At 49.5% G+C, this 26,403-nt stretch overlaps 1 protein-coding gene across 1 annotated transcript in view; it reads left to right on the forward strand.

Annotated features, from left to right (window-relative positions):
• Positions 1–26,403, forward strand: part of OPTN (optineurin) — a 592,249-nt gene that overhangs the window by 470,820 nt on the left and 95,026 nt on the right. The window contains exon 12 of the mRNA XM_078674172.1: positions 4,276–4,418. Coding sequence (XP_078530298.1) covers positions 4,276–4,418 — 143 coding nt within the window. The remainder of the gene's footprint in view (positions 1–4,275; positions 4,419–26,403) is intronic.

The following is a 26,403-nucleotide window of genomic DNA, read 5'->3' on the forward strand; positions in this document are numbered from 1 at the left end:
CGAGCGTCTGAGGTTGTGGGCAGAGACGTCGGTGTTGGAGGGTTCTGTGGGTGGGCTGAGAGCGAGGTTTGGATGTAGTTGGTCTTCAGTGATTTTGCTCCAGCGGCCTGGGGGATCTGTTGGGTGTGGTGACGTGTGGTGGGTTTCTGGAAGGTGAAGTGGATGCAGTGGTGGTCGGTCCAGAGGAGTTTGGTGGTGTGGCTGATGGAGACGTGCGGGCTATAGGGGAAGACTGGGTCGAGCGTGAGGCCGGCGGAGTGGGTGGGCGTTGTGACGAGTTGTCTCAGTACGAGGTTGGCGAAGTTATCGATCAGGGTTGTGGTGTTGTTGTCGTTGTTCTTAAGGTGAAAGTTCAGGTCTCCGAGGAGGATGTAGTCGGTGGAGGCCAGGGCGTGCATGCTGATGAAGTCGGCGATTGAGTCGCTGAACTGGGGGCAGGGTCTGGGGGTAGGTAGAAGAGGGTGCCTCTGAGGGTGGAGTTGGGGTCTGTCTGGATCTGGAAATGCATGTGTTCGGCGGTGCTGAGTGCGTCGTCGTTGCTAGTCGAGACTCTGATGTTGTTCTTGTGGACGATGGCGATTCCTCCTCCGACTCCGTTGGTGCGGTCTCTGCGTGTGATCTTGTAGCCGTCTGGGATGGCTATGGCGATGTCGGGTGCGGAGGAGTTGTTCAACCAGGTCTCTGTCAGGAAGGCGACGTTCGGGGAGGTTGTGTTGAGCAGGTCCCAGAGCTCGACGACGTGTTTGTGTGTGGAGCGGGTGTTCAGTATTAGGCATCGGAGGTGGTTGAGGTCTTTCTTGGCAGGTGGTTTGTCGGCTCTGCGGCTAGTGTAGCTGCAGTTCCGGCAGGTGAAGGGACCGTGTGTGCGCTTCGGAGCGGCCTTGAAGCAGTTGTGGGTCCGTCACACAGGGCTTGCGACGGCGGGATGATGTTGGTATTTGAGCTGGGGTTGGAGAGTTCCTTCGCGATGTTGAAGAGCTCCTTGCTGTCGTATGCGTTGTTGTCGAGGCGGACTTTGAAGGAGGTCTTCTTGGCAGCCCTGATGAGGTGGTGGTGGTTGCGGACGGCGTCCTTGTGTGCTGCGTGGCTGTCTGGAGTTAGTTCACTGTGCCATTTCTCCTCTAGTTTCCGGCAGGCTTGCTTGGAATCTAGGAGTTCTGCGTTGAACCAGCTGGCCCTGTTGCTGGTGTCTCTGTGGGGGGGGTTTCTTCAGCGGGGCGAGGGTGTTGGCGCTATCCTCAATCCAGCGAGCGTCTGAGGTTGTGTGCAGAGACGTCGGTGTTGGAGGGTTCTGTGGGTGGGCTGAGAGCGAGGTTTGCATGTAGTTGGTCTTCAGTGATTTTGCTCCAGCGGCGGGGGGATATGTTGGGTGTGGTGACGTGTGGTGGGTTTCTGGAAGGTGAAGTGGATGCAGTGGTGGTCGGTCCAGAGGAGTTTGGTGGTGTGGCTGATGGAGACGTGCGGGCTATAGGGGAAGACGGGGTCGAGCGTGAGGCCGGCGGAGTGGGTGGGCGTTGTGACGAGTTGTCTCAGTAGGAGGTTGGCGAGGTTATCGATCAGGGTTGTGGTGTTGTTGTCGTTGTTCTCAAGGTGAAAGTTCACGTCTCAGAGGAGGGTGTAGTCGGTGGAGGCAAGGGCGTGCATGCTGATGAAGTCGGCGATGGAGTCGCTGAACTGGGGGCAGGGTCTGGGCGGTAGGTAGAAGAGGGGTGCCTCTGAGGGTGGAGTTGGGGTCTGTCTGGATCTGGAAATGCATGTGTTCGGCGGTGCTGAGTGCGTCGTCGGTGCTAGTCGAGACTCTGATGCTGTTCTTGTGGACGATGGCGATTCCTCCTCCGACTCCGTTGGTGCGGTCTCTGCGTGTGATCTTGTAGCCGTCTGGGATGGCTATGGCGATGTCGGGTGCGGAGGAGTTGTTCAACCAGGTCTCTGTCAAGAAGGCGACGTTCGGGGAGGTTGTGTTGAGCAGGTCCCAGAGCTCGACGACGTGTTTGCGTGTGGAGCGGGTGTTCAGTATTAGGCATCGGAGGTGGTTGAGGTCTTTCTTGGCAGGTGGTTCGTCGGCTCTGCGGCTGGTGTAGCTGCAGTTCCGGCAGGTGAAGGGACCGTGTGTGCGCTTCGGAGCGGCCTTGAAGCAGTTGTGGGTCCGTCCGGGGTTGAGAGTGTGCTGGCGTTGTAGTGGCGGCTGTCGTCATGGTGGGTGTGGGGGCCAGGTGTTCTGGCGCTGGGCTCGGTCCAGGCACGCATGGGGAGGTGGGAGTGAGGAGCGCCTGGGAGGCGGGTGGCTGGTGCAGCGAATCGGCATTCAGGGGGGTGGAGCCGCAGGGGACGCAGCGGCGTGGGCGGTGAGGGGCGATGAAAGAAACAGAAGGCAAAAGGGCACGACAATTGAGGGGGGACGAGTGGCACAGAGGGCAGAAAGGTCGCAAAAAGGGCAAAAAGGTCACAAGAGTACAGGGGGTAACGAGTGGCACAGAAGGCAGAAAGGTCACAGAAATGCAGGGGCAGCTAAGCAACAGAAGGCAAAAACAGGCAGAGAGACACGGGGGCCGCGAGGGGAGCAGAAGGAAAAACCGGGCAGAGAGACACTGGGTCAGTGAGGGGAGCAGAAGGGAAACCGGGCCGAGAGACACGGGGGCAGCAAGGGGAACAGAGGGAGAGAACCGGGCACAGACCACGTACAGGCAGCGTGGGAGACAGACAACAGCAGTCACAGACACAACAATGAAAATGCAGTCACTACAACGGGAGCAATGAAAGAAAATACAGGCAATACAATGGAGGATGAGCAAACCTACGGCCTACCGCTGGCCACCAGGGATGAGGTGCAGGTGGTTGCCTGCAGGTGGAGAAGGGCCTCGAACTTCCTCAGCAGTGGCAGCTGGGCAGGGAGGCACAGGCAGTGCTGAGGGGGAGCAACGTACCATGACAGACACTCCACTACATCGAAGCCATCCTGGACACGGTTTAGTTTTACACGCATCTCCCGGAGCGGAGAGTTCTGGACATTCAGGATATGATCCTGATGTTTCAACTTCCATCATGACTCTCAGTGACTATGACTCTGAGGCTGCTGGGACTGATTGCCTCCTTCATCCTGCAGGTCAAGCATGCCAGATGGCATGTGTGGGCTCTGAAGTCCCAGTGGGCACAGCACTGGGAGCTGAGGGGGATCTCTTATCTGATCCAGATTTTGGAGGAGACTCCAAAGGTCTGCTGTGATGGGTGAGGGACTGTGATTGCATTATACACAGCACCTTCTCCTTACCCCATGTAGACCTCACCATATTGACAGATACATCACTTCTGGGTTAGGCAGGCTGTGTAGGAGAGGTGGAGATAAAAGGTGTCTGGCGTTGAAAGCCTTCCTGCCCTCCATCAAATGAAAGGTTGTGCAAGTGCTCATGGACAACACCACCACCATATGGCACTGAAAAACCAGCAGGGTGGGGTGGGGTTGTGGACCCTGTACCAGGAGGCTTTGCATCTCTGCATGTGGCTAGACTGCTTGGGGATTTTTCAGTTGATACACCACCTGGCGGGTTCCCTGAATGCCAAAGTGGAAGAACTAAATTGTTGATACCTTGCGGGTCACGAATGGCAGTTCCATGCGGAGGTGGCACAGGGTCTTTTCCACAAAACCCAAGCTCGATCTTTGCACCACCGTCGAATGTTCATTGTCCGCACTTTTGCACATTGGAATTTCCAAAGCATCTCTCTCTCTCTGGGACACAGTCCGTGTAGATTGGAACTCAGGACTCCTGTACGCTTTCCAGCCCTTACATCTCCTGCTCAGAGTCCCCGAGTAAAGAAGATCAGGACTGACCGGGCCCAGGCCATTCTGGTGGCTCTGGATTGGGCATGGAAAGTATGCTGTCGTGAATTCCTAGGGTTGAGCATCTGTCCTTCGATAAGGCTGCCCCTTTGACTGGTTATGAGACCTATGGAAACTGTCCAAAATCTTGGAAAACAAGATTTTGCTTCCCAGAATGAGATACTGAGAGTGGGATCTCGAGTATCTGTTATACACAGGTGTATTACTAAGAAATTTCCAGATCCATTCTGATGCCTAGGAAGTATTTGAAAAGGGAGTAATCTGCATTTAGATAGTCTGTACCAGATTGAGTGTTATAAGGTAAGTAACTTATTCTTCTCCAACTTTAAATACAGTACTTGGGTTGTGTGAGTTTACTTAGTTAATGCTCAGTTTGTAGGTTTTTTGAGTAGTTGTATAAAAACATGTACTTATTTATGAATATAATTTTTATTATTTAGCTGGATATCTATTCTGCTGATTTCCATGCGGAGAGAGATGCACGGGAGAAAATTCACGAGGAGAAGGAGAGGCTTGCAGTACAGTTGGAGTATGTAGTAAAAGAAAACTCCAAGCTCAAGGAGGACCTGGATAAGATGGGAAGGTAAGAAATGATGCTTATATTGATCAAGTGCTTCATGAGGTTTAGTTTGGTTCACTTCTAAGCTTTCAAAAATTGTATTTTTTCAAGTTTCTTTTGTATATCTGTAGAGCTGAACGTAGGGCAACCATAGTTGAATACACTGCCTTGTTCAGTAATCTTTGAAATTTGAGATTGCTTGTACCAATATTTTTAAATGTGTATTTATGTGGTTAGTTCAATGCAAAAAGTATTGCCGAATACCAAGGCTACCTAGTTTTCATTCCATCTCATACCTCTGTCTTACACAACCTTACACTTTCTTTCTTCAGCCAACTATTGCAGGTTCGTTTTCATTCCTGCTTTTTTGCAGTGTTGCTCTTTTTCTATATTTGTCTACCATCTTCTTCCCTTTTTTGCCATTCTCTCTTTTGCTGTTACTATGCATCCTCAAAAATGAGTGCTGGTGCCCTTCACCTGTACCCAAATTAAGCTCAGTGGAGATGTATTAAGGTAGCTATGTAAAAGTGTCATGACTGCGGGTATATTTTCTTATTTGTAATTCTGTATTTGTTTTGTATTTAAACCTTGGATGTCCAACAGCTTATCAATTTGCTTTCCGTGTCCTGTTGTTCTGATGGTTAAATCTGATGGAGACATCTAGCCGCAGATTCCTTAAGTTAGAATTTTCCCCAGGCGTCGCCTGGGGACGGCACCACAAGACCCCGCGCTGATGTTGTCCACGAATGTGACGTCAGCGCGGTCATATAAGTCCATCCCGGCGCGCTGACGTCCGTTTTTGTCGGAGAAACTTTTCCGCTGCACAACGCAGAGCCACCAACAAAACTGTGAAAGTATGGGAACAGTGTGCGAAGGAGGAAATATAAGTCCCTCCCGGTGCACTGATTTTCAGTTTCCTTCTTTTCCGCGTGCAACGCGGATCCGGAGTAAGCGGTTTCTCTTGCCTGTTTTCAGGCCCTTTTGACGCTTTTGCGTCTGGAACAGTGTGCGATGCCTTCAGGCTTTAAGACGTGTGCCCCCTGTTCACGACAAATGTCTCCGACTGACCCACACCTTATCTGTATGTGGTACCTGGGCGAACACCACGACTCGACAGATTGCAACGCCTGCCAGCAACTCAAGCCGAAGTCCCAGCGTGAGCGCCGGATGAAGTTACTTTCGGCTCGCCTGTCCCGGTCGGAGTCGTCACCGCCCCCGGCCTCCTCTAAGGTGGCAGGTCTCGGTAGCAGAGGGTTCCGATTGCAGCGTCGGTCGCCATCTGGTTCCCGTGTGCGGCGCTCACCCGTCCCTGGTAAGTCCTGGCGCCTGTGGCCGAGGTCATCGACCTCCCTTTCTCCTGTTGCAGGGGGCTCTAGTTCCCGGTCTTCACCGGACATGCGCCCTGAGGGTCTGCCCTCCCCTATCTGTCATTTCCTGGCCCCTGGCGTGGGGGCGACTCAGACCCAGATGGTGGCTTATGCCGTGGCCCTGCAGGCCTCCCTTGAGTCCCCTCCTCTCCCTAGGGCGTCCTCGGACACCCCGCTGCGTGCGGGGTCTCCGGTGGATTCGCCCCCGGCGCAGACTGAGCGCCTTGCCTCAGGTGATGGAGGTATGGCGTCATGAGGGCGTGGCCCGGCTGGGTCCCCCTCTTCGGCCCATAGCACCCCTAACGTGTCGCATAGTCCAGTGGGGCTCCCTGTGGCATCGCAGGTGGTCACTGATACTCGCAGCTCTTCTCCGAGTCCCCCTCGGCCCTCCGGACAGGCGGCTTTTGGAGGCCGAGCCGGCGCCCGGATACGGTGCCGTAGACTTGCCTCCCCGGCTCCGTTCCTTACTTCCGAACCGAGCCTGCTGTGGTTGAGGCCGAGTCAGTGCCGGACGAGGCTGAGTCAGTGCTGGCCGAGGACGCCCAGGCACCGCCTCAACGCCAGGTCGTCGACTCCTCTCTGGGGGGTCGGCGCCGGATCATCGACCCGGAGAAAGTTAGGCGTCACCCCTACGTCCATCGACGCCGGATCCGTCCTTGCCTCTCCCTCCCCTTGGAGTTTGTGACTCCGGCAGACTCTTCGCCTCTCCAAGAGCCCCTTCAGGACCCTCATTCCATGGGGCTTCCTCCCTTTGGACATTGGTCTGCTCCTCCTTTCATAGGACAATCCCCTTGGAGTGAGTGGCTTAGCTTACAGCCCTCACCCATGGGTGAGTAACTGTCCCCTCCTCGGAGGGCTACCGAGGCTTGTGCGGCCTTTGTGAAGGTTGTTTCCATGGCCGCCGGCATTCTGCGTATGCAGCCCCCTTCAGTTCCCCTACCTGTTGACCCCCTGTTGGATGTTCTCCACCACGGTTCGGGGAATGTAGAGACGCTTCTGCCTTTTGAAGCCTCCCTTTATGATGCCCGTCTGGGGACTTGGGCTCCTCTGGCGTCTGGTGATCCAGTCGCTCGTTGCATCATGCAGCGCACCCGCCCTGCCCGAATGATCCGGTTTGCTTGTTTGTTCATCCGGACGTTCAGGGGCTTGTTCTGCAAACTGCCTGTCCTTCTTTGCCTCCGATGTTGCTTCCTCCCTCCTGGGAGACTAGCTGGCTGGAGTCGGGTGGTCATAATATTTTTGCCTCCACCAGCGCGGCTCTTCGCTCCCTCAATACAGTGTGTGTGTGTTGGCTCTGGCTACTTCTGCCCTTTGGGACTCTGCTGTGTCTCTTCTCTCTTCAACCTCTGAGGGTGATGTTGCTGACCTCCTCCATCATGTCCGTGACGGCCGTGACCAGGCAGAATGTACTATCCAGTCGGCCCTTGATACCTCAGACTTCATAGGCCGGGCTATGGCCGGTTCTGTTGCACTACCACGACATGCGTGGTTGCGGGATGGCGTCTTCCCGGAGAATATTCCGGAGCGCCTTGTTGACCTGCCTTTTGTTTAATACCCACACCGACTCAGCGGTTCAGCACCTCATTGCGGGATTTTGCCCCCGCCCATAGGTTACCCCTCCTTCCTTTTGAAACTTTCATTCAGCATCCACAAGTTGGACTGTGCGTTTTTGGGCTGACAGTAACCCGGCTGTGGCGGTGTTCCACAGGTTGTTAGTGTCTGGCACTGCCTCCCACGGGACACAAGTTCCGCCATGCTTGTGCCCTGTGTGTCTCATACTCCTCTTCTAGCGGTTTTTTCCCTTGTCACTACATGTTCTTCAGCCGTTGTCCCTTGGGACGTCTTTTCAGTGTGTTTCCATACGCTTCTTCCGGGGCTGCCACCCTGCCACTGGTGCATTAGGTGAGTTCCTGCTATAGCGCCCGCGACTGCATTGGTCTCGTGGCTTGCCCGTTCCATATATACCCGCATGTTGATTACCACTGGTTATCCCTTTTATACGCCTCCACCTTTCTTCGCTTCTGCGAGGCCTGGTCTTATATCCCCGTTTGTCGGGGAGCAGTTGGGTGCGTGTGCTCAGGTTTGCCATTATTCTACACAGCGGCGTTTTTTCTTTTTGCTCGTTTTATGTGCGCTTCGTGCCTTTTCATGCTGCTTCAGCAACAAGGGTTCCCCGTGGTTCTGCTCCCTGGGGTGATCCTCCTCTTCTGGCTGCTCTTCTTCTTGGGGGTCTTGTCTGTCCAGTTCATGTACTAAACAGTCCTTCTCTTCTGTGGGGGTTCATTTCTCACCCCAGTCGGAGGGGATGGTTCCGGAGATCTGAGGTTGTTCTCCACAGCTCTGCTTGCACCTCTTTATGGTCCCTAAAGGCACCTTCGGTGCCTCGTAGGACATAACCTTCGGATGTGTCTTTTTAGGTCTCGCCCTAGCGTTGCAATGCGCAGCACTCCTCGCGCTGTGCGAGACCTCTTGTCCGATGGATCCCGACCGAAACCAGGAAGACGGTCACCCAGGCACTCGTCACCAGCCGACTGGACTACGGAAACACCCTCTACGCGGGAACCACAGCCAAGCTACAGAAAAGACTCCAACGCATCCAGAACGCCTCCGCCCGACTCATCCTGGACATCCCCCGATGCAGCCACATCTCCAGCCACCTGAGGGACCTGCACTGTGTCCCCGTCAGCAAGAGGATCACATTTAGGCTCCTCACCCACGCACACAAGTCTCTACACGACCTGGGCCCCAAGTACCTCAACGACCGCCTGACCTTCTACACGCCCACCCGCCAGCTACGTTCTACAAGCCTCTCCCTCGCAGCCATACCACGCATCCGAAGAGCCACCGCCGGAGGCAGATCCTTCTCCTACCTGGCGGCCAAGACATGGAACTCCCTCCCCATCCATCTCCGGCTGACCCAGGACCATCTCGCCTTCAGGAGACAACTCAAGACCTGGCTGTTCGAGCAATAGCGGACCCCTTCCCCCAAGCGCCTTGAGACCCTGCCGGGTGAGTAGTGCGCTATATAAATGTTATGATTGATTGATTGATTGATTAAGGGGGTTTTGAAAGCTGACCACATGCTCGTGCGTGTGATCAGGCTTTCGCTGGCAGGCATTGGCTTTCGCGTGTTTTTTTTAAAAAGCACGCGATTAGGCAAAGGCAGGCGCATGTCCCGCCTTTGCAACGCCCATTCCCGACGGTGGTTAGCATGTGCAGCAGCGTGCGTTCGCCTAGCTGCTGTGCGCTCTCCCCTGCTCCTCTGTGGTGCGCGCGCACCAAAACTTTCAATTTCTGGCCCTGCTCCTCTGTGGTGCGCGTGCACCACTGGTTTATTTTGCTTGTTTTCACTGTGCTGCCTAATTTGCCTTTGCTTTGGCGCTCTCGGGTGCTTTCCGCCATAGCGGCAAAAATTGGTGTTTGGCTAAGCCTCGTTTGAGGTAACCTTCAGTTCTGCATTTCCGATGGTTCAGGATGATCCAGCCTGACGTTGCAATCCTGTCAGATGCCACGGCACTGTAGCTATTTTCAGTATGAGCGGCAGTCAGGATAATTACTGCTGCTAACTTAAAACGGCGGGCCAAGCTGACTGCTCGTTGCTGCAGTCACAGCGCATACCCACAACGCCCCCCGTCAATCTCACGTGACAATACGGGACAACACTTCGAGAGCCGGGCTGCCCCTCTGGTGTTTTTCCAGTAGACTGCAAGCTAGTGTGGGCTTCAAGAGCAGGATGGGCTGCCATGACCTCACCACCCCTCACGGAGCCTTGTCATTTACGGCCTCCTACGGTGAGGGGCTGGTTTTAACTTTTTGCCAGGCTTGACTTTGGATCACAGTCCGGCACGGCCGATGGCTAGAAATAAGACCACAAATGAACAGCACAGAAACATTACTTTTGTGATGGTACAGTAAGTACTCTTAACCCTTGTTTGGTTCGGGGGCACAAGAAAGTATGCCAAAGCAGGCCATAGGCATAGCTTGTCCCGTTTGCACTATGCCACGCATTGTTGTACACACTTTTTTTTTAAACTGTACATACTTTTTTGGTCCCCACCCTGTTAATCACGCATGAGGGTCCACCAATACTCCGAAGTTATGTTTTTAGAACAGGGACAATGTGTGTGTGTTATTACTGAACAATACTGTACGCACTTCGCCAACAACTTTATGATATTTATATTATGCTGGGAATTTGTGCAAAACGGGCCTCAAACGTGTTCACATTTGTTGTTCTGTGGGCGCCTCGCCCCGCTTTCGGGTCACACGGACTGGGCTGCCGCAGTCATGATTTGGGGGCTTAAGCTAATCGCTAGGACGTCAGTGCGGAGGGCCCAACACTCTTTTTTAGGTCTCGCCTGTCGATGCGCATGCGCATCGAGCAAGCGAGACTATAGGGGCTCATCCAGACTTTATCTAACTTGCAAGGAATCGTGGCGATTCCTTGCAGTGCCCGTGACTTTTAAGCTCAATGCGCATGTGCATTGAGCTTAAAAGCGCGTGCACATGCACCCAGCCGCCTACTCTCTCTCTCAGCCTTCCCACAACTCCGCCCCCTCACTACTTGATTGCACGGCCGCTAGGCCGTGCCTCCCCTACTCTCCTCCCCCCTCCTCCTCTCCTCCCATGCCTGCCTGCCTCAACTCTCCGCCTCCCGCCCCCTCCCCCTAGTTTACAACGGATGCATGCAAACATGTTTTTTCAGATTGCAACGTTATTTTCTGCATTTGAACTGCTGAATGCTAAAGCTGACATGGATTGCAAGGAGTGGCGGTTTGCTCGGAGCCGAGTTCAGTCCTACACTGACTGCTTGGCTTCTTTGTTTCACACACTACAGAAAACATGGTGAAGGGAGGGGGAGGGCTTGGAGCTGCGAGGTTTGTCCCCTTCCGGTCTGACATCCGAGAACCGGATTCCTGGGTTGCTGTTCGGTTCATTCACTCCAGGATCAACCGTTGGCTGCTGTTCTTGGCAGCGTTCCCGAGGGGGTGAATTTTTAAAGCCATATTCATATTGCATTGGTTGGGCGGGTTGCCATGGACACTGGTAAGTGAGGCTTTAAGTGCAGCGCGCAAATAAGGTTGCGAAGTGATAATGTCACGAATGTCACTCATAGCCGGACTTAAACCACAGAAACGCCACACATACCGATCTGATAACTCAGCAGGTTCCTTTGGTTTTGAAAAGTTGATTGGTAAATTAAGCAAACCACACTGTACACTATTTGTGGACTGGCGTACAATGTTCAAGGGTAACTATGAGTCTCAGGATGCAAAATGCTGTGGTTATGAAAACCAGTAAATAATACATGAACATGCTGCATCTCGACAACTCTGGGTCAGAAAGAAGAAATACACACAGCACTTGACGCACGGCTGTCTGTCCAAATCTATAATGCAGAGCGCGAGGTATTTTTTCGAGGCTTGCCGCAGGAATACACATGCCCTCGATATGCTCGTCAGGCTGTGGGGACTACCAGCGCTTAGAGGGCAGGAAATTGAATGACCACTGGGAAATCCTGTGTAGAGTGAGGTTTGCCGAGGAGACTTTGCCACCGGTGGTATTCGAAGTGATAATGTGAAGCAGTATTGGGATTTTTGTTGTGGAGAAGGTACGACAAAACGAACGCGTTGGATGAATTCATTTTATTACCTGTTTAGTATTGATTGGTCGCCGTGCAGTGAACTCGAGGTTTGGGTCAAAGGTCGTCGCCAGGGACCAGGCTTTGCATTTCGCGCAATAAAGGCTGTTTGTAGCCATACGCTTTATAAGTGTTTCATGTTGTTCTTTTCTTTGGTGATGAATTATTTAGGCAACTGGACACGATCCCGAGCTGTTTTTTTCGTACCTTCAAAATAATTTTGTTTGTTGGGTAAGAAGGCCGGATGTATTTCTTCCCTCAATCCAGAAACTTTTATTCTTTTTCCAATGCAAGGAGGCACGTGCAATCTAGAGTTGCTTTCGCTTTCTCCTCCAGTTCAAAACAGGGTTGGCTGGTTGGGAACCGCGTTACACACTGGACGTGCACCTCCCCCCTCCCCTTCTCTGCCTTCCCTCCGTCTTGTTTTTTTACTGCCTCATTAGTTAACCGCCCCACCTCCACTTTGTTGTCTAGTTGGCAGACTCAGCTGAGAGGCCAACAACTGAATGGGTGCATGCAATAGGTCTCGGAGCATTTGAGTTAGAGCTTTTAGATTTGTTTATGGCTTTTTTTCTTTGTAATTCTTTAGCATTGCCTACAGGAAACAAAAATGCTAAAGATAAAAAAAAAAAACATAAACAATTCTAAAAGCACAAACTCTAATGCTGCGAGACCTATTGCATTTCCAATGCTTGTTTCTGCTTAGGTCCAATAACAGAGCGACTCCCACACCCCTCCAAAACACACTCCTGACGTCTTGGCCACGCTTGAATGTTGTCTCGCGGCTGATTCAGCGCACACAAACGAATCCACCGATTTGTGTTTTAACCATTGTAGGGAAGGGGCATCGATCTGTCCCCACAGCCTTAACCCTTTGTGCACCTAATAAAGATGCGCCTGTACCTCGTCAACTTCCAAACTCTTTAAACACGTTTTTTCGTTTTCTTTTTTAGGCACCTTCTCCGCCGCCAGGAGGGTTAAACGTGACAGGCAACAACTGTGTCCGTTCGCCTCACCACAGTCAAGTTACAGATGGAGAAGGGAGGGAGGGGCCGGGCGGAGGAGGTTTAATTTAATCTTCGATGGCAATAGTAACAAACAACGTCCCTCCTTCACGTCTACCTTCTACACGTTTACCTCGCTTTACGCACTATTTGTTACCCCCTTCTCACTGCAGCAGAGTGAAAAAAGCAGGCACAAAAACATGTCCAATCATCTTTGTCAATTTCAGTGTGGACGGTCAGGGGCTAGCGTGGCATTTTGTCACTAGCTTTAGAACGGACCCCTTCCGTCCCAATTTGACCTGAGTGAAGACGGTAGTACCAGTTATTCAGATAGACGTATTTTGATCTGCTACTTTCCAAAAAATGTCTGGCGACATTTATTAATCTTTTCCGTGGATCCTCGTCAAGCCCTCTACTTGCTATTTCCAACAACATTTAGGTAGGTAAGTATGCGATTCTTTTGTGGAGGTACTGGGAAGATACACCCCCGAGCACGCACAGACCTGTTCTACTATTTGGTGCTAAGCCCTCCGCAGAGCAGATCTTCCGAGCAATCTCGTTCCTCAAAGTTTATGAAGCAATAGTCACCACTTCCAAGACCAGCGCGCACATGCACTTATGCTGCCCGCCTAATATCAGTGTACTCATCCAGGGGGGACTTATGTTGGTGAATGATGCATTGTTGTATCTCACTTTAGCACAGGACCGGATGTACAGACCTTAACGTGGCTACCTCCTCGATCTCCCAGCGATGCGTTGCTGCCCACCTGGGCACCCTTACCTGTCCTGCCTTCTCTTTTCATGGCCATCTCCAGCGTGGTCTCTGCACCCCTCACTCACTCCGGGATTGCCCCACGGGGCGCTTTGATCCATTTAAACCGCTCTGCACCCCCTTTTCCAAAAGAGAACCTCTCCACAAAAATGACCACGGGACCGACAAAACTGCAGGGTTTCAAAAACTTAGTTGGAAGAGCAGGTTTTTTGTCGTAAAAGTGACGGGGTTCCTTACGGCTGTGTCAGACGTGCCTTAATGGGACGGTAGAGTCATTTTTGTCTTTCTGGTCGCGGAAAGAGATGATTAAAAGCGGGGTCTGAGGCCATTCACTTCATGTTTTAGACTAACAAGGGCAGGGATATGTAGTGTGTTTAGATCTCTCATGTATTTTCCGCCCTAACCACACAGATAATTTGTGTTATAGTTTGCCGAGGGGATCGGGGTAACATCACTTCTACACGTTATACTTGTAGTATGTCCCGTATGAAGATACGTTATATTTACATAACCCATATCCAAGCTCTTATTTGCGCATGGCTTACTTTTCTGCTGCGTGGTGAAATATGAGTCCAGCATGGATGAATGGTTTATCCAAGTATAGTGCATTTATGGACTACTTGAGCGTTTGTCTTTTATGAGTCACAGAGGATAATAATAATCCACATTTTGTAAAGCGCACAATCACCCGTAAGGGTCTCTAGGCGCTGGGGGCCGTCGGGAAGATTAAGCAAGCTATTGCCCAGAGTCACATGGTGCTGGGCTAACCTGCCGCCGGAGCCGGGGATCGAACCCTGATCCCCAGATTCCAGCGTCAGTCGCCCTGGCCGCGGCGCCACACCTCTACCCTAAAGGTAAAAGGTAAAAGGATAAAGGTATGTGCTCAGGGTCACACACGTTGGCTAAGTGGGTAAGCTGGTGTTGAAATTAAGAGTGCGCTCTGTTTTCTTGGACATCTCTCTGCGTGGACTGCAAGGGTGTGAGTCGTGAACCAGCCAGTAATATGCAGCATTTTTTGTGCAGGGCTTACTGCGGGGGCTGGTACACTTCTAAGCACTCTATTCATTGTTAAATCATGTCGCCAGCAACCCACTCAAAACAAGGGAGTTCTACCCACCCGTCTAATTGTTTTCTGACTTAATGGTTTTGCTAGCAGCTGTTGGTGAAAGTACAATCACCAAAAACACACTTGATTGCAGCATCTACAGAGTGAGAAACCCACACCCCCACCATCCCAAGAGTGGATAATTAATAGAGCTGGCATCGCTGCCTCCACTACAGTCTAGATGCTTATGCCACACCTTCTTGTTTAAATAAGGCTGTACACAAAGTGGTAGGGCTTAGTGACAGGGATTTAAGTGGGCCAAGTCCTGCAGGTGCTAAGACGAGTCTCTATCGAGCTTTCCATTTTTGCCCTAACCCTCGAGTGCAAAAAAAATATCTTAACTCTGCAGCAGTGGTACCCTTCACTTTGGGATAACTTCGAAGAGACTCCTTTCACAGTCTCATCATTTCAAAATGGAAGCATTGTAAATGACAAATGTCTTTTTTTTTTGTTTGAAAAACAACACATAATAAAGGCCTTGTCATTTACAATGCCAATAGCTCAAACTCTTGTAAATGCGAGACCTATTGCATTGCAAATGCTGGTTTCCTTCAGGTGTCACCCTTCTCTTTGTCTGGTGTGCCTGCGGCACAGTTCTTCTTCTGCGCCCTGCATCTTTATCTCTCATTGGGTGCGTTCTTCCCCTTGGCCTTCATGTTGCCTTGTTGGGCAGTCCCTTAATTGTCTTAGCCACGCCACTTACGTTGTCTTACTAGCTGTCTGCTACATGCATGTTCCTCGTTGTGGTTTGCCTCATTGTGCTTCAGTGTGTTGCTGTCCGCCCCTGTCACTTTCTTGTGACTGAGTATTGCATTTGGTGTGTCTTTTGTTTCATGCTTGCGCTTCTGGGACGTTGCTCAGTCCCTGCCTCTTGTCCTCCACGTCCTGGCTGCTGCCTATCCAGCCTCCCTTGCGTAGGCCCACCGGGTAGGCTCTGGTTATGTCACTCCATGTTGATCTCTGGGTCTTGATTGGTGACACCTTAGCGCCCATTGGGCTCTGGGAGTAGTTCTTCTTCCTTCCCTCATTTTGAACTCTCTCTTTCATTCTGGGATTGTGGCTTAATGCCGTTATTCCATCCCTTATTCACTCGGGTGAGGTCTCATGCCCTGCTGGTCGTCTTGTCTTTTGCTCTTCCGAGCTGCTTGGTCTGCTGATTGGCTGCGCCGCCACAGCTTTCCCAGGAGTCCGTCACCCTATTGCCGGCTTAGTGCTCTTGGGCACTTTCTGTTGTTCTGTCGCAGACCCACCTCTCCCTTGGGGTACGGCTGTGGTATCTATTCTAAGTTGGGGAATCTGCGGCCAGATGTCTCTATCATATGTACGATTTACTTGCCTTCGGTAACGATGTGTTCGAGGCATGTGGGCTGCTGAATTTATATCTATGCATAGATCGCCGCCTAATGTTGGGTCCGGATGATTGCACATTGTTGTCCTGGAAGAGTCTTCGAAGTATCACAAGATAGGTGGCTCCTCCCCTGGACTACAGTGCGCATGGGCATCCCCTCCATGCTCAGATTGTTTTTTTCCGCCATTGGGTTCGGATGTACTTCTTGACTCAAGTTCGGAAATTTCTAAAGTTGCTTTTTCGAGGCCAAAAGGCCTTAGGGGCGTCGGTATTGTCTTTCGTTCGGTGCCTTTTTACCTTCCAGTTCTTTGAACTCGACGTCAGAAGATTTTTTGACTTTCGACGCCACAGGCCCTTCGACGATGGAACGGAGCCCGTTCAAGCGCTGCCCCGTCTGCAACTTGAAATATCCCCACATCGACGTACAACAAATGTCTCTCACCGGACCACGACGAGGCCAGCTGCATGGCCTGTTCGAAATTTCGATCCACGAAAACTCTCCGTCTTCGGCGCGCTGCACGACAGTCGGCGCGGGAATCGGCACCGGACCCGGAGAACATCTTCGATGGCGACGACGAAGACACTGTTCATGCGGAGGATCCAGAGCTCTCGGATCCCGCTTCGGAACCCGACTCCACCAACAACGAGGACGAGGAAGAACTCTACGTCCATGATGGAGACATCTACGAGGTAGGGGACGACGTACAACCAACCGGAGCCATCGACGGCGACTCAGGTGGAGACTTAAGCCCAACCACAGTTGCGGGGGCCCATAAAGACTCTTCCACGGCTCAGGTCGCGGCATCGCCGGAAGGCCTTAGCCAAGATCTTCCACCCCGTTCTCTAGTCCCGCTTCCGGGCCCGACTAAGAACATTTCCAAAGAGCCATCGGTCGATAGGCCCCACTCGGTGGAGATATCGAAAGAGAAACCGAAGGAAGCGAAATCGAAACCGAAACTGGTTAAAACACCCATCGGCTCGAAGACTTCGGAACCTTCCAAGTCAAAGAGTACGCTCGACACCTCGGGGTCGAAAGGGGGCGTCGAGCCGAAGATCGGATCGACTGCGCCTGTGTCTGCTGTAAAGCGCGTCACGCTCCCGTCGACTTCCGGCTCCAAAGATGGCGGCTCTTCCAAGGGACTCGAGGCCCAGCGCTCCATCGATCCGATGTTGTAGGCGTTCGACCCAAAACGTAAAGTCGGATCGAAACACCCGGCCAAGTCGCAGCAAGAAGGCGTTCCTGCAAAGCAACAACGACTCGAATCGACGCACGGCCTCAAACGTGCTGAGCCGTCCAAGTCGGTCGAATTGAAGAAACCGCCTCCGTCGACTCACTGTTTATCAGCGTAAAGTCAGGCCTGATGCGCCTATGGAACATTATAGAATACCTCTGAAGAAGAAGAGGGATTCTTCTACCTCTCCTGTTCTTTTTGAGCCCACACATTCATATGATCAGGGCTATACCTACTCTCCCACATATGCCACTGAGGATATGGAGGGGGGAGACAATGAGGACCAGTTCAATTATGGCATGGATGCTGACCCAGATGAGTCCCAGGCTTGGGCTGACTCTGTGGACCCTGACCCTCAGACCACTCCTGATACTCTTTCCTTTGCTGTCAAGACTTCACCTACTGAAGATACTGCCGCTTTTAACGCCCTACTTGAGAGGGCAGCGCTTAACCATGACGTGGATTTGCACGCTGACCCCGTGGAGGAGGACTTTCTTTTCGATACATTCTCCACATCAGAGAGGTCCATGAAGACTCTGCCTATGCTCAAAGGTGTGGTCAAACATGCCAGTGACATTTTTAGGGAGCCCTCTAAAGCAAGGGTGGTGAACCCCCGCATTGAAAAGAAGTACCGGCCTGCGCCCGTGGACCCTACCTACATCAAGGGCCAACTCCCGCTGGACTCCTTAGTGGTGGCTAATGCTCGCTAACGGGCAAACTCTCAGACAACTGGTGATGCTCCTCCTCCGGACAAAGAATCAAAGATCTTAGAAGCCTCTGGGAAACGTGTGGCAGCTCAAGCTGCTAATATTTGGAGGATCTCCAATACACAAGCCCTGTTAGCAAGATATGACAGGGCACACTACGACACATTAGAGCAGCTCATGCAACACCTGCCTGATACTTATAAGGAGGGGGCAGAAATGCTTATACAGGAGGGGAATCTGATCTCCAACGCGTCCATTAAGTGCGCGTTAGATGCAGCCGACACAGCGGCAAGAGCCATAAACACTAGCGTTATGCTCCGGAGGCATGCCTGGCTCCGTATCTCTGGTTTTAAAGCTGAAATCCAGACTACCCTACTCAATCAGCCAGTTAACCCTGACTTCCTGTTCGGTCCAGAGGTGGACACCACTCTTGAGAAGATTAAAAAAGACACTGAAACTGCGAAATCCATGGGAGCTCTGCAGTCTCAGCAGTTCAGGGGCGGTTCCTTTCGTCGCTCCGGTAACAGGGGAGCTTCTAGAGGTCAGGCGTCACAACAAGGACAATAAACCAAAAGTGGCACACAAACCACCTATAATAAGAACAATAGGGGTGGATATCGTGGAAACAGCACCAAGGGCAGAGGACGTGGAAATAATAATGCCAGATCCTCAGCCGCTAACAAACAGTGACGCCTTGTCACTGCCCCCCGACCATATAACACCCGTTGGGGGGGAGACTCCAACAGTTCCTGCCGGTCTGGGAAAGCATTACCACGGACAGGTGGGTGAGACAACTTATACAACACGGTTACTGTCTAGAATTAACCTCCACTCCACCCAACATCCCTCCAAGGCACCGTCCTATGTCCGCCGAGCACATGCACTTATTGCAGCAGGATGTCTTGTCCATGCTGCAAAAAGGGGCAATAGAACTCGTGCCTTTGGAACAACAAGGACAAGGGGTGTATTCACTGTACTTCTTAGTCCCCAAAAAGGACGGGTCTCTCAGGCCCATTCTCGACCTGAGGCCTCTAAACCTATACATCCTATCAGAACACTTTCACATGCTAACGTTACAGCAGGTTCTCCCGTTGCTCAGTCAAGGAGATTTCCTAACAACCCTAGATCTGAAGGATGCCTACTTACACGTTCCCATTCACCCCAGTCACAGGAAATATCTCAGGTTCACCATCAACAACCAGCATTACCAGTTCAAGGTCTTGCCTTTCGGGGTCACTACAGCCCCCAGGTTGTTCATGAAGTGCTTAGCGACTGTGGCCGCGCATCTTCGGAGACAACACATCCATGTCTACCCGTATCTAGACGACTGGCTGGTGCAAGCAAAGTCGGCCCAGCAGTGTGCGGACCACATGTCACGCACAATCCACCTCCTGCACAGTCTAGTGTAGTGTAGCTCCTATTTTCCCAATAGGCTCTGCGCATTGGAATAATACCTACAGCAGTAAAGGCCTAGACCAGACGTTAACTAGGTCTACTACTGTCGATACTAGACTTAATTTTTGGGTTTGCCAGCGTAGCTCAGAGTTCGCTAGAAACTTTCTCGAATGTTCAGGAAAGAATTAACTCCCCTGATTAGACAAGAAGGGATTTAGTTTCTGACAACCATAGAACATGACAACTTTGCTCTCCCCTAATCAAGAGTCAATCTCGAGAGTCGTGTGAGCACAAGGCAATTATTTTACTCAGTCAGTACGTGCATTCTTAGTCTCATCAGATTGTAGAGAAAAGGAAGAGACGGGCGTGTTCAATAAAAAGGTGTTATTTATTGATCAGTCTCTTTTCTCGTACAAGAGAAATGGATCGATATTATTGCAATACTTATAGTTAAGTAAAGTGCATACATTAAAAGCAATAGTATAAAATAATACTGTAAAAACATTGATATGGTTTCTGAGCCATATGATGTTTGAAAATGATTAAAATATATTTACATACACATATACATTTGACTAAACGTACTCAACTGGTGTTTCTAAATACGCCTACCCCGTGTACCTGACCTAAGTCTAATGCGTGGGCGGGAATAGAAAGTTACAGTTTAAGTTAAGTTTGTTTTTGCCAAGTGAATAACTAAAGAATTCTCTGTGAGGGGTTATTCAGTTCTGTACCTGGAAGTTAGGATGAATGAGGAATGGTATCTCTTTCTCTGCTCTCGATATTCCAGGCTGCCTGCGAGGGCTGCCCAGAAACGCCGGTGCTGGGTCTCTCGGCTTGAGATAGCAGCGCGTCTCTCAGCGCGTCAGGAAGGCGGGGCTGCGCCAGCGGGGTCTGCTTCTGCTCTCGGCTTCGGCAAGTATGGCTGCTCCGTCTTGTCACCACGCGTGTGTTTGCATAGGGCAAGATCGGCAATATTTATACCTTAAAGGTGCCGAGATTGACGTAAGGATGGACATAGATACGTCAATAAAGATGTCATACGACTTGCTCGTTAGCACATTCTTTACTAAAGTTCTCTGTGAAATCAAAACAATGGCCGCACGGATTTTCCAGGTTGTCATAGGTTTGATTTGTTATGAGAACGTCGTATGCCTTATCAGGGGCTGGAGGAATGTCGCTTGTCTAATTAGATCTCAAGCGTTATGACCTAATCAGATAACACGTTCCTGTGCCGTAGTGTGACTGCGTCAGATAACGGTATCTGCATCATGGGGGCTGTTCTTGCCTCATGGGCTGACTGTTAGTTAACTTGATAGTTAGTTTAACCAGAATAGGGTCAGGAATAGGGGGATCGATTCAGAACCTATAGGAATACATGACACCCACTCCACGCTAACTATGGTCATATTTACTAATCTATGCATAGTATAACATAGTACAACATACTATAGAGTATAGTGTATACCTTACCACCCCAAAATACATAAATGCATTTTGAAATTTTCAAATATACTGAAAAATTGCAGTCATATATATTGTATGCACTTAAGCTATGAATTAAACGCTAAAGTAAACACGCATTTGTAGACATTATTGCTTATTTGGTATATGAGAAATACACATGAAATGGCTCTTAATATGGCTATACAGAAATGAAGTTCGAGACCATTTCATCACATAATAAAATATTTGTGAACATCCCAGCGGGCAACTAAAGTTTATAAAGTATCTAAAAATAGAAATCTTAGTTCTCTAGGAATAGTTTCTTACTTTAAGCAGAAGATAAGTGTCCCGAAAAATTTGTGAAAAATAATTTGGGGCTGCTAAAAAATTGTTGTCCGTGAACTGGTGGGAAGAATTGTTCATGTGACTTTATTTTTAAAGTTGAAGGCCGAATTCAGGGAACGCCGTGTGCGAGTTTACTCAAAAGTCTCTATTTCTGTTCTGGAGAGAACATCATATCATTCAGGCTTTCGAAAAAACTGTCAACAGCTTCATGGGAAAGTTCCACTAAGTCGGAAATAGGGGTAACCATGCATTCGTGCGCATGATTGTCTGCATTGACATTCTGATTCGCATTGCTGACAGAAGGTCGTACCTGTTCGATGCTGCTTTCATCTTGAACTTCACTACTCTTCAATCGCAGTGGTGAAGATTCCAGGAATGCCGTCATCAGGATTGGCAGCCTTTGAGGGCAGCACAAAGCGTGAACCTTGGTAGGAACCAACAGTGTATCTGCATCCACTGGCGCATCCGATTGTAGCGTCAGACAGGTGTCTAACACGCATTCTTCTCCGCATAGCAGACACCTTAGTACAGGTAAAACACATCTTTGCCACATTGGTCGAAATGATAGAAACCAAGTCATGTTCAGGTCTCTAAGCCGGGATAGTCCCAGGATTTTTTATATCCGGTCCCGGTATCCAATGGCTAGGATCGTATCTTCCATTGTCGCGAGAGTTTGATCTGTGACATGGGTTGCCATAACGAAAAATAAGGACTAAGAATAGGATTCCTGCAATTAGTCCCAGGATCAGGGGAAGTCCGCCAAAAATCGAATGGACGAAATCTGGAAAAATACCCAGTATGGCTTTGAATGGTGTTAATGCCATCGAAAATACTGTCTTAAATACTCCTGAGATCCCATTGGTATCAGAAATATTTAAGATTTCGCTCAGGATTTCCGCGAAATGTACGGGGGAATTAGTTGATAATAATGTATGTATCTCTGCAGTCGTCCTTGCGACTTGTAGATCATACGTTTCTTTTGATGACGTGAGCCTTGTAGGCGTCTGAAGAAGCACTGTTTTCATTCTGCTTAAAGTATCTATTCGAATAGAAGTAATTTTCAATTTGGGCCATGCCCTTGCCTCCCTGTCTGGAAAGGAGCTGGGGAACAAAGAACGTCCACAGCACTTGACCTTCGCCGTCGTAGTGACTAGATAAGGAGTCCCGGGCCTAAGACTACAACATCTGCGGTCTACAATAAGAATGTAACTCCCATTATAGAGTCTTTGAAAGAATGGTTCTATTTCAGTTGCAGGTGCGCCTTGCTGGTGACATGAAAGGTTGTATGAATTCCCTTCACAGGCTCCGTGCAAACTAATACCGTTACACAGAAGCGTGCCGCTTAGTGACATAGCACAATTGTTGCCACTAAGAAACACTTTCTGTCCTTTATTACTGACACATGCATGTGAATAGGGCAGGTTCCAAGTTGTTTTAAGGTACCCCTTTCCCAATTTCTCGTACATGCCAGCCTGTATATATTTTTGGCAATATTGAAACCTGAAGGTTGAGATTGGAATATTTATGATTCCGTGTATTATCCATTCACTGACAGGTCGTTCTGACATTGTCATTGGTAATCTTTCTAGTTTTTCAATGCTCAAGATTGTATAATCAGCACCCTTTTGCGCCATACCGATTTGTCTATCAGTAAGGTTAAAGATTTGGAATAGTGACGTTGTGTTGATTAAACGCCAAGGCACATAGCCTGAACGCAGATTTTGTAACGTCCAGCCAAGCTGTACAATGGAACGCAATTGTGACTGACCATGTTGTAATAACAGTAAGTCTTGCGATAATATATCGATTGCTGAAGACACAATGCTGTCCAATGAAAAAATTCTGGAGGACAGAGTCATTAACCCATTGTCCACTACAGAAAGTGATTTTTCCAAATTAATACGGTCAATTTCCCGTATTCTTTCTGCTGTCTCAATTTGAGTAACCTTCCAGGCCTCATTGTATGCTGCATATACAGAGGCTGCTATGAAACGCTTTTGACGCTGTTTGCGTGGTCCCATTATGAAATCACGCAAGTCAGCACCATTAGTAAGTAAAGTTAGGTGTTGCTTAATTTCAGGCAGTGTGGAAGTTTGTAGCCATTGAAGGCATAATTTGCCCACACTGTAGGTTGTTATTATCCCTGGGTGATGTCTTTGGGGATATCTAGGGTCTGGCCTGGTCATTTTGAACCCCTGTGTTTTGTTCAGGAATCTGTCTTGACAGTTATTAGTATCTGTGGGCCAGATCAACCATTGTTTCCAATCAGGATGTGTTCTGTTTTGGTTTAATATATGGTTTACGCCTATCTCTTCATCTGTATCAGAGCTATTGCTAAACATTGTTGGCTTTGGAATAGACGGTTTAATTAAATCTTTGATTTTGGCTAAGCCAAGACAGGTGGTTTGTTGAACAGTGTCATTTAAAAATATCATTTGTTCTGGGATCATGCAGGCTCTAAACAAAGCTTCTAAACCCTGTACTTGCCATTCTTTTGTACCCCAAACACTTTTCAAATCAACATTTTTGTCCCAATAATCAAATCCAAAAGTATTCATTTCTTCGAAGAATGAATCTGAATATATCAACTTTGTGTTGGTTATCATGGTTTTCATCCCTGTCTTGTTTGACAATTTAAAATAAAATGTTTCAGCATTACTGTCACGGAGCCGGGCTTCCTGACCTGGACGAGCTCCCTGACGCTGTCGGACGGGGTGTGTCTGCTAACGTCTCTTCCTTTACACCCCGTCCGCAGGATCCCTGTGACGTCTCATGGGCTTCCCCGGCCCTGCCTCCAGCTCGTCAGCTTCAGTATCCAGCCTCCATGACGCTGGGGGCGTTCCCGCCGACTACATCTGCACCCGACCAATCCGGCGCCTGGACGTCATCCTCCGATGGCCAATCAGGGGAACTGGGGCCGTTTAAGGAAACCCCGTTTATCTACTGCAGCGCGGATCCTTTGGAAACGGAGCGAGTAGACGAGGAAGACGCCGCCAAGGAAGAAGAAGGAGGAACCGTCGTCGAACCGCTGTTGAGCCCCCTGGAGCCGAGAGTCGACAAGCCAGGAGGCCAACGTTTCCATGAGCCGCCCCGCCACACTTCCAAGGGAGAAGTGTGGCTACACAAGGTACAAGGGCGTTTCCAAGGGTTGTTTTCCTCACGGGGTGGGACCGGGTAGCCTGAGGGTGGACACTCTTGCCGTACCCTGTCATCCTGCGCATATAGACAGCTACAGATGGTGGTAGAACCCTGGTGTTCCCTCACTACCCTACCCCCCTCTCATTCTTTGTATATATCGGATCTTGGCCCTAACGTGGCTCTTTTCTGTTTTGTTTTCTCTTTCGAGTAACCATCCCTGGAGCAAGCCGGCCTTCTCTCTCCTCGAGGCACAGACTGGAAGTGATGACCTCGACAGTTCGCCGCTAAAGGGACTCACGACCTATGTTCATTGTACTTTACCCTTGTTTTGCTTTAAACCCAACCGGTGGTAGAGAAACTCTGAATAAAAACCCGGTTAAAGACACCTCTATATTTGTGACGGCTCTCCTTCCCCCGACCCCCATTCCCACAATTACTTATGTTAAAACCTGAAAAATATGAATATTTGTCATATACGGTTCTAGAGCTTCCTTTTGGAGGTGTAGCACAATGTTCCCATTGATTATAATTTAAAACATTTCTAGGTTGTGCAGATTTATGTAAAAAATGGTTACCATAATGGTTATAGCAATACATACTATCATAATTTGTAGAACCTTGCAAATAATCATGTTTTGTAAATTTAGCAGACATTACTAAGTCAGACATCATGTTGTTAATGCTTTCGAAGTCCCAATCATCAGCAAATGAGTTTGGTTTTGCAAAGTCACTCAAGGAGATCTTGATTTGGTGTGGATATTTCAGGATCTCGACCGGACCATAAATTTCATAGTCAGTGTTGTCCCAGGCTACCCCACCAGGTATAGGATTGGCTGTGAAGTTGGCTGAAGAAAGTTCTCTTTTCTCGACGTGTGAAGATGTGTGTGGTTTGAGGACCAAGTTGATGTTCTGACTTGCTGTGTCCATTTTAGCATATTTTCCCTCAATGAAGCGTCCCAAAGTAAATACCATGATGAGCCAAAGTATGAGGATAAATGCACCAAAACCCACCCAAAATTCAATCCATGGAGAAACCAGATATGTTTCTTTCAGATGTTTCAAAAGTTCCTTAGCTTTGTCTTTAAAGGATTTTGATGATGGCTGTGTCTTTGATTCACTGAAGCCGTCAGAGGAATCATCGAAGTTGATGAAGTAACCGGATGCAGTTCTGTCAATTGTTCCAATTGGTTCAGGATTTCTGTTTTTTGCATTTTTACTTGGTACTTCAGTATAGATTGGTGTGTCTCTGCTAAATGTCTTTATTTGGGTTTTCAGAGGTCTGAGTTCTATTGCATTGTTGCATAGTCCTTCTTGTTCTTCTTTAGGCGTTTCGAATGTGATGAGCCTTTTTGTTAGGACCTCTGTGCTGGTAGCAAACCTTGGTGTTCTGCTACTTATTGGGAGTCCACTTGGCCTACTGTTTATCGGCCACATGTTGTGGTTTTACCAGGTCGATGGATACAACTCGGTTCTCCTTTTTACCAGCAAGTGGCGGTAGTACAACTGATCTTGTCCCGTTGACAGACAAGACAGGAACTGCTTTTCTGTAGGAAGGCCCAAATTCCTTCTTTACCGCGATCTTTTCCCTGACTAGATCCCCGACTTTTGGAATCCAGACAGGTCTTGCTGGGACAGGTGGTGATTCTTCAGTGGTCGTTGGCTGTTGTTTCAACTGTATGTTGCTCAGGTCTTTTCTTGTTTTGTTTAAGTCCTGCAAAATAGCCAAACGGTCTTTGACATCAAAGCTTTTTTCTTTAACCACTGAAGTCTGACTATCAAGGTCAGAGATCAACATCCTAGTTCCAAATAATAATTCGTACGGACTGAATCCCTTCAGAGAATTTCTTGGCAAGTTATTTAGACTACGTTGGACACTTATTAGATGTTTGACCCACCCAGCTCCCGAACCTAATATCCTTTCCATTATAGATTGCTTTCTGCCTTGGTTTTTTCTTTACACCATCCAGTACCCTCAGGAAGGAAGTGAGAAGATTCCCGCTGGGCTGTGCTCATTTGGCCATGTTTCCCCCCAGGCTGGTGTGCCAGAGTGAAAACAATGGTCGAACGTAACATGCTCTTAGCGTATATGCCATTTAGACTCGCAAATCTTTTATAATAGTCCGGACGTCAGCCGAGTGCTGGTGATCTACATTATAAGTGGAAACTAGCCTGTATATGTTAATCGCAAGCCATTCTTTTTGCTGGTAATATTATCTGCCTTGATACGACGAGGTATTAAACTGTTTCTCTCCCCACTGCGATCTCTGTTGCAGTTTGGGCAGTTTTTTACAAACATGGTGTAATGCAGGCTCATGCCTGGCCACCAGTACCGTGATTGTAATTCTTCCAGAGAATCTTTTAATTTAAGGTGTCTGAGACCCTCGCCCATGTGTGCGTCTGCGATTAACAAGTTTCTCCTGTCCATGTTTGGAATCACTCTATCCCCCACTCCAGGGATTCGAGCAAAAGGGACGGAGTTCGCATCGATTATGTATGTATAATTGAGTGG

This window comes from Lissotriton helveticus, chromosome 1_1, assembly GCF_964261635.1.
Source record: "Lissotriton helveticus chromosome 1_1, aLisHel1.1, whole genome shotgun sequence".
NCBI lineage: Eukaryota > Metazoa > Chordata > Amphibia > Caudata > Salamandridae > Lissotriton > Lissotriton helveticus.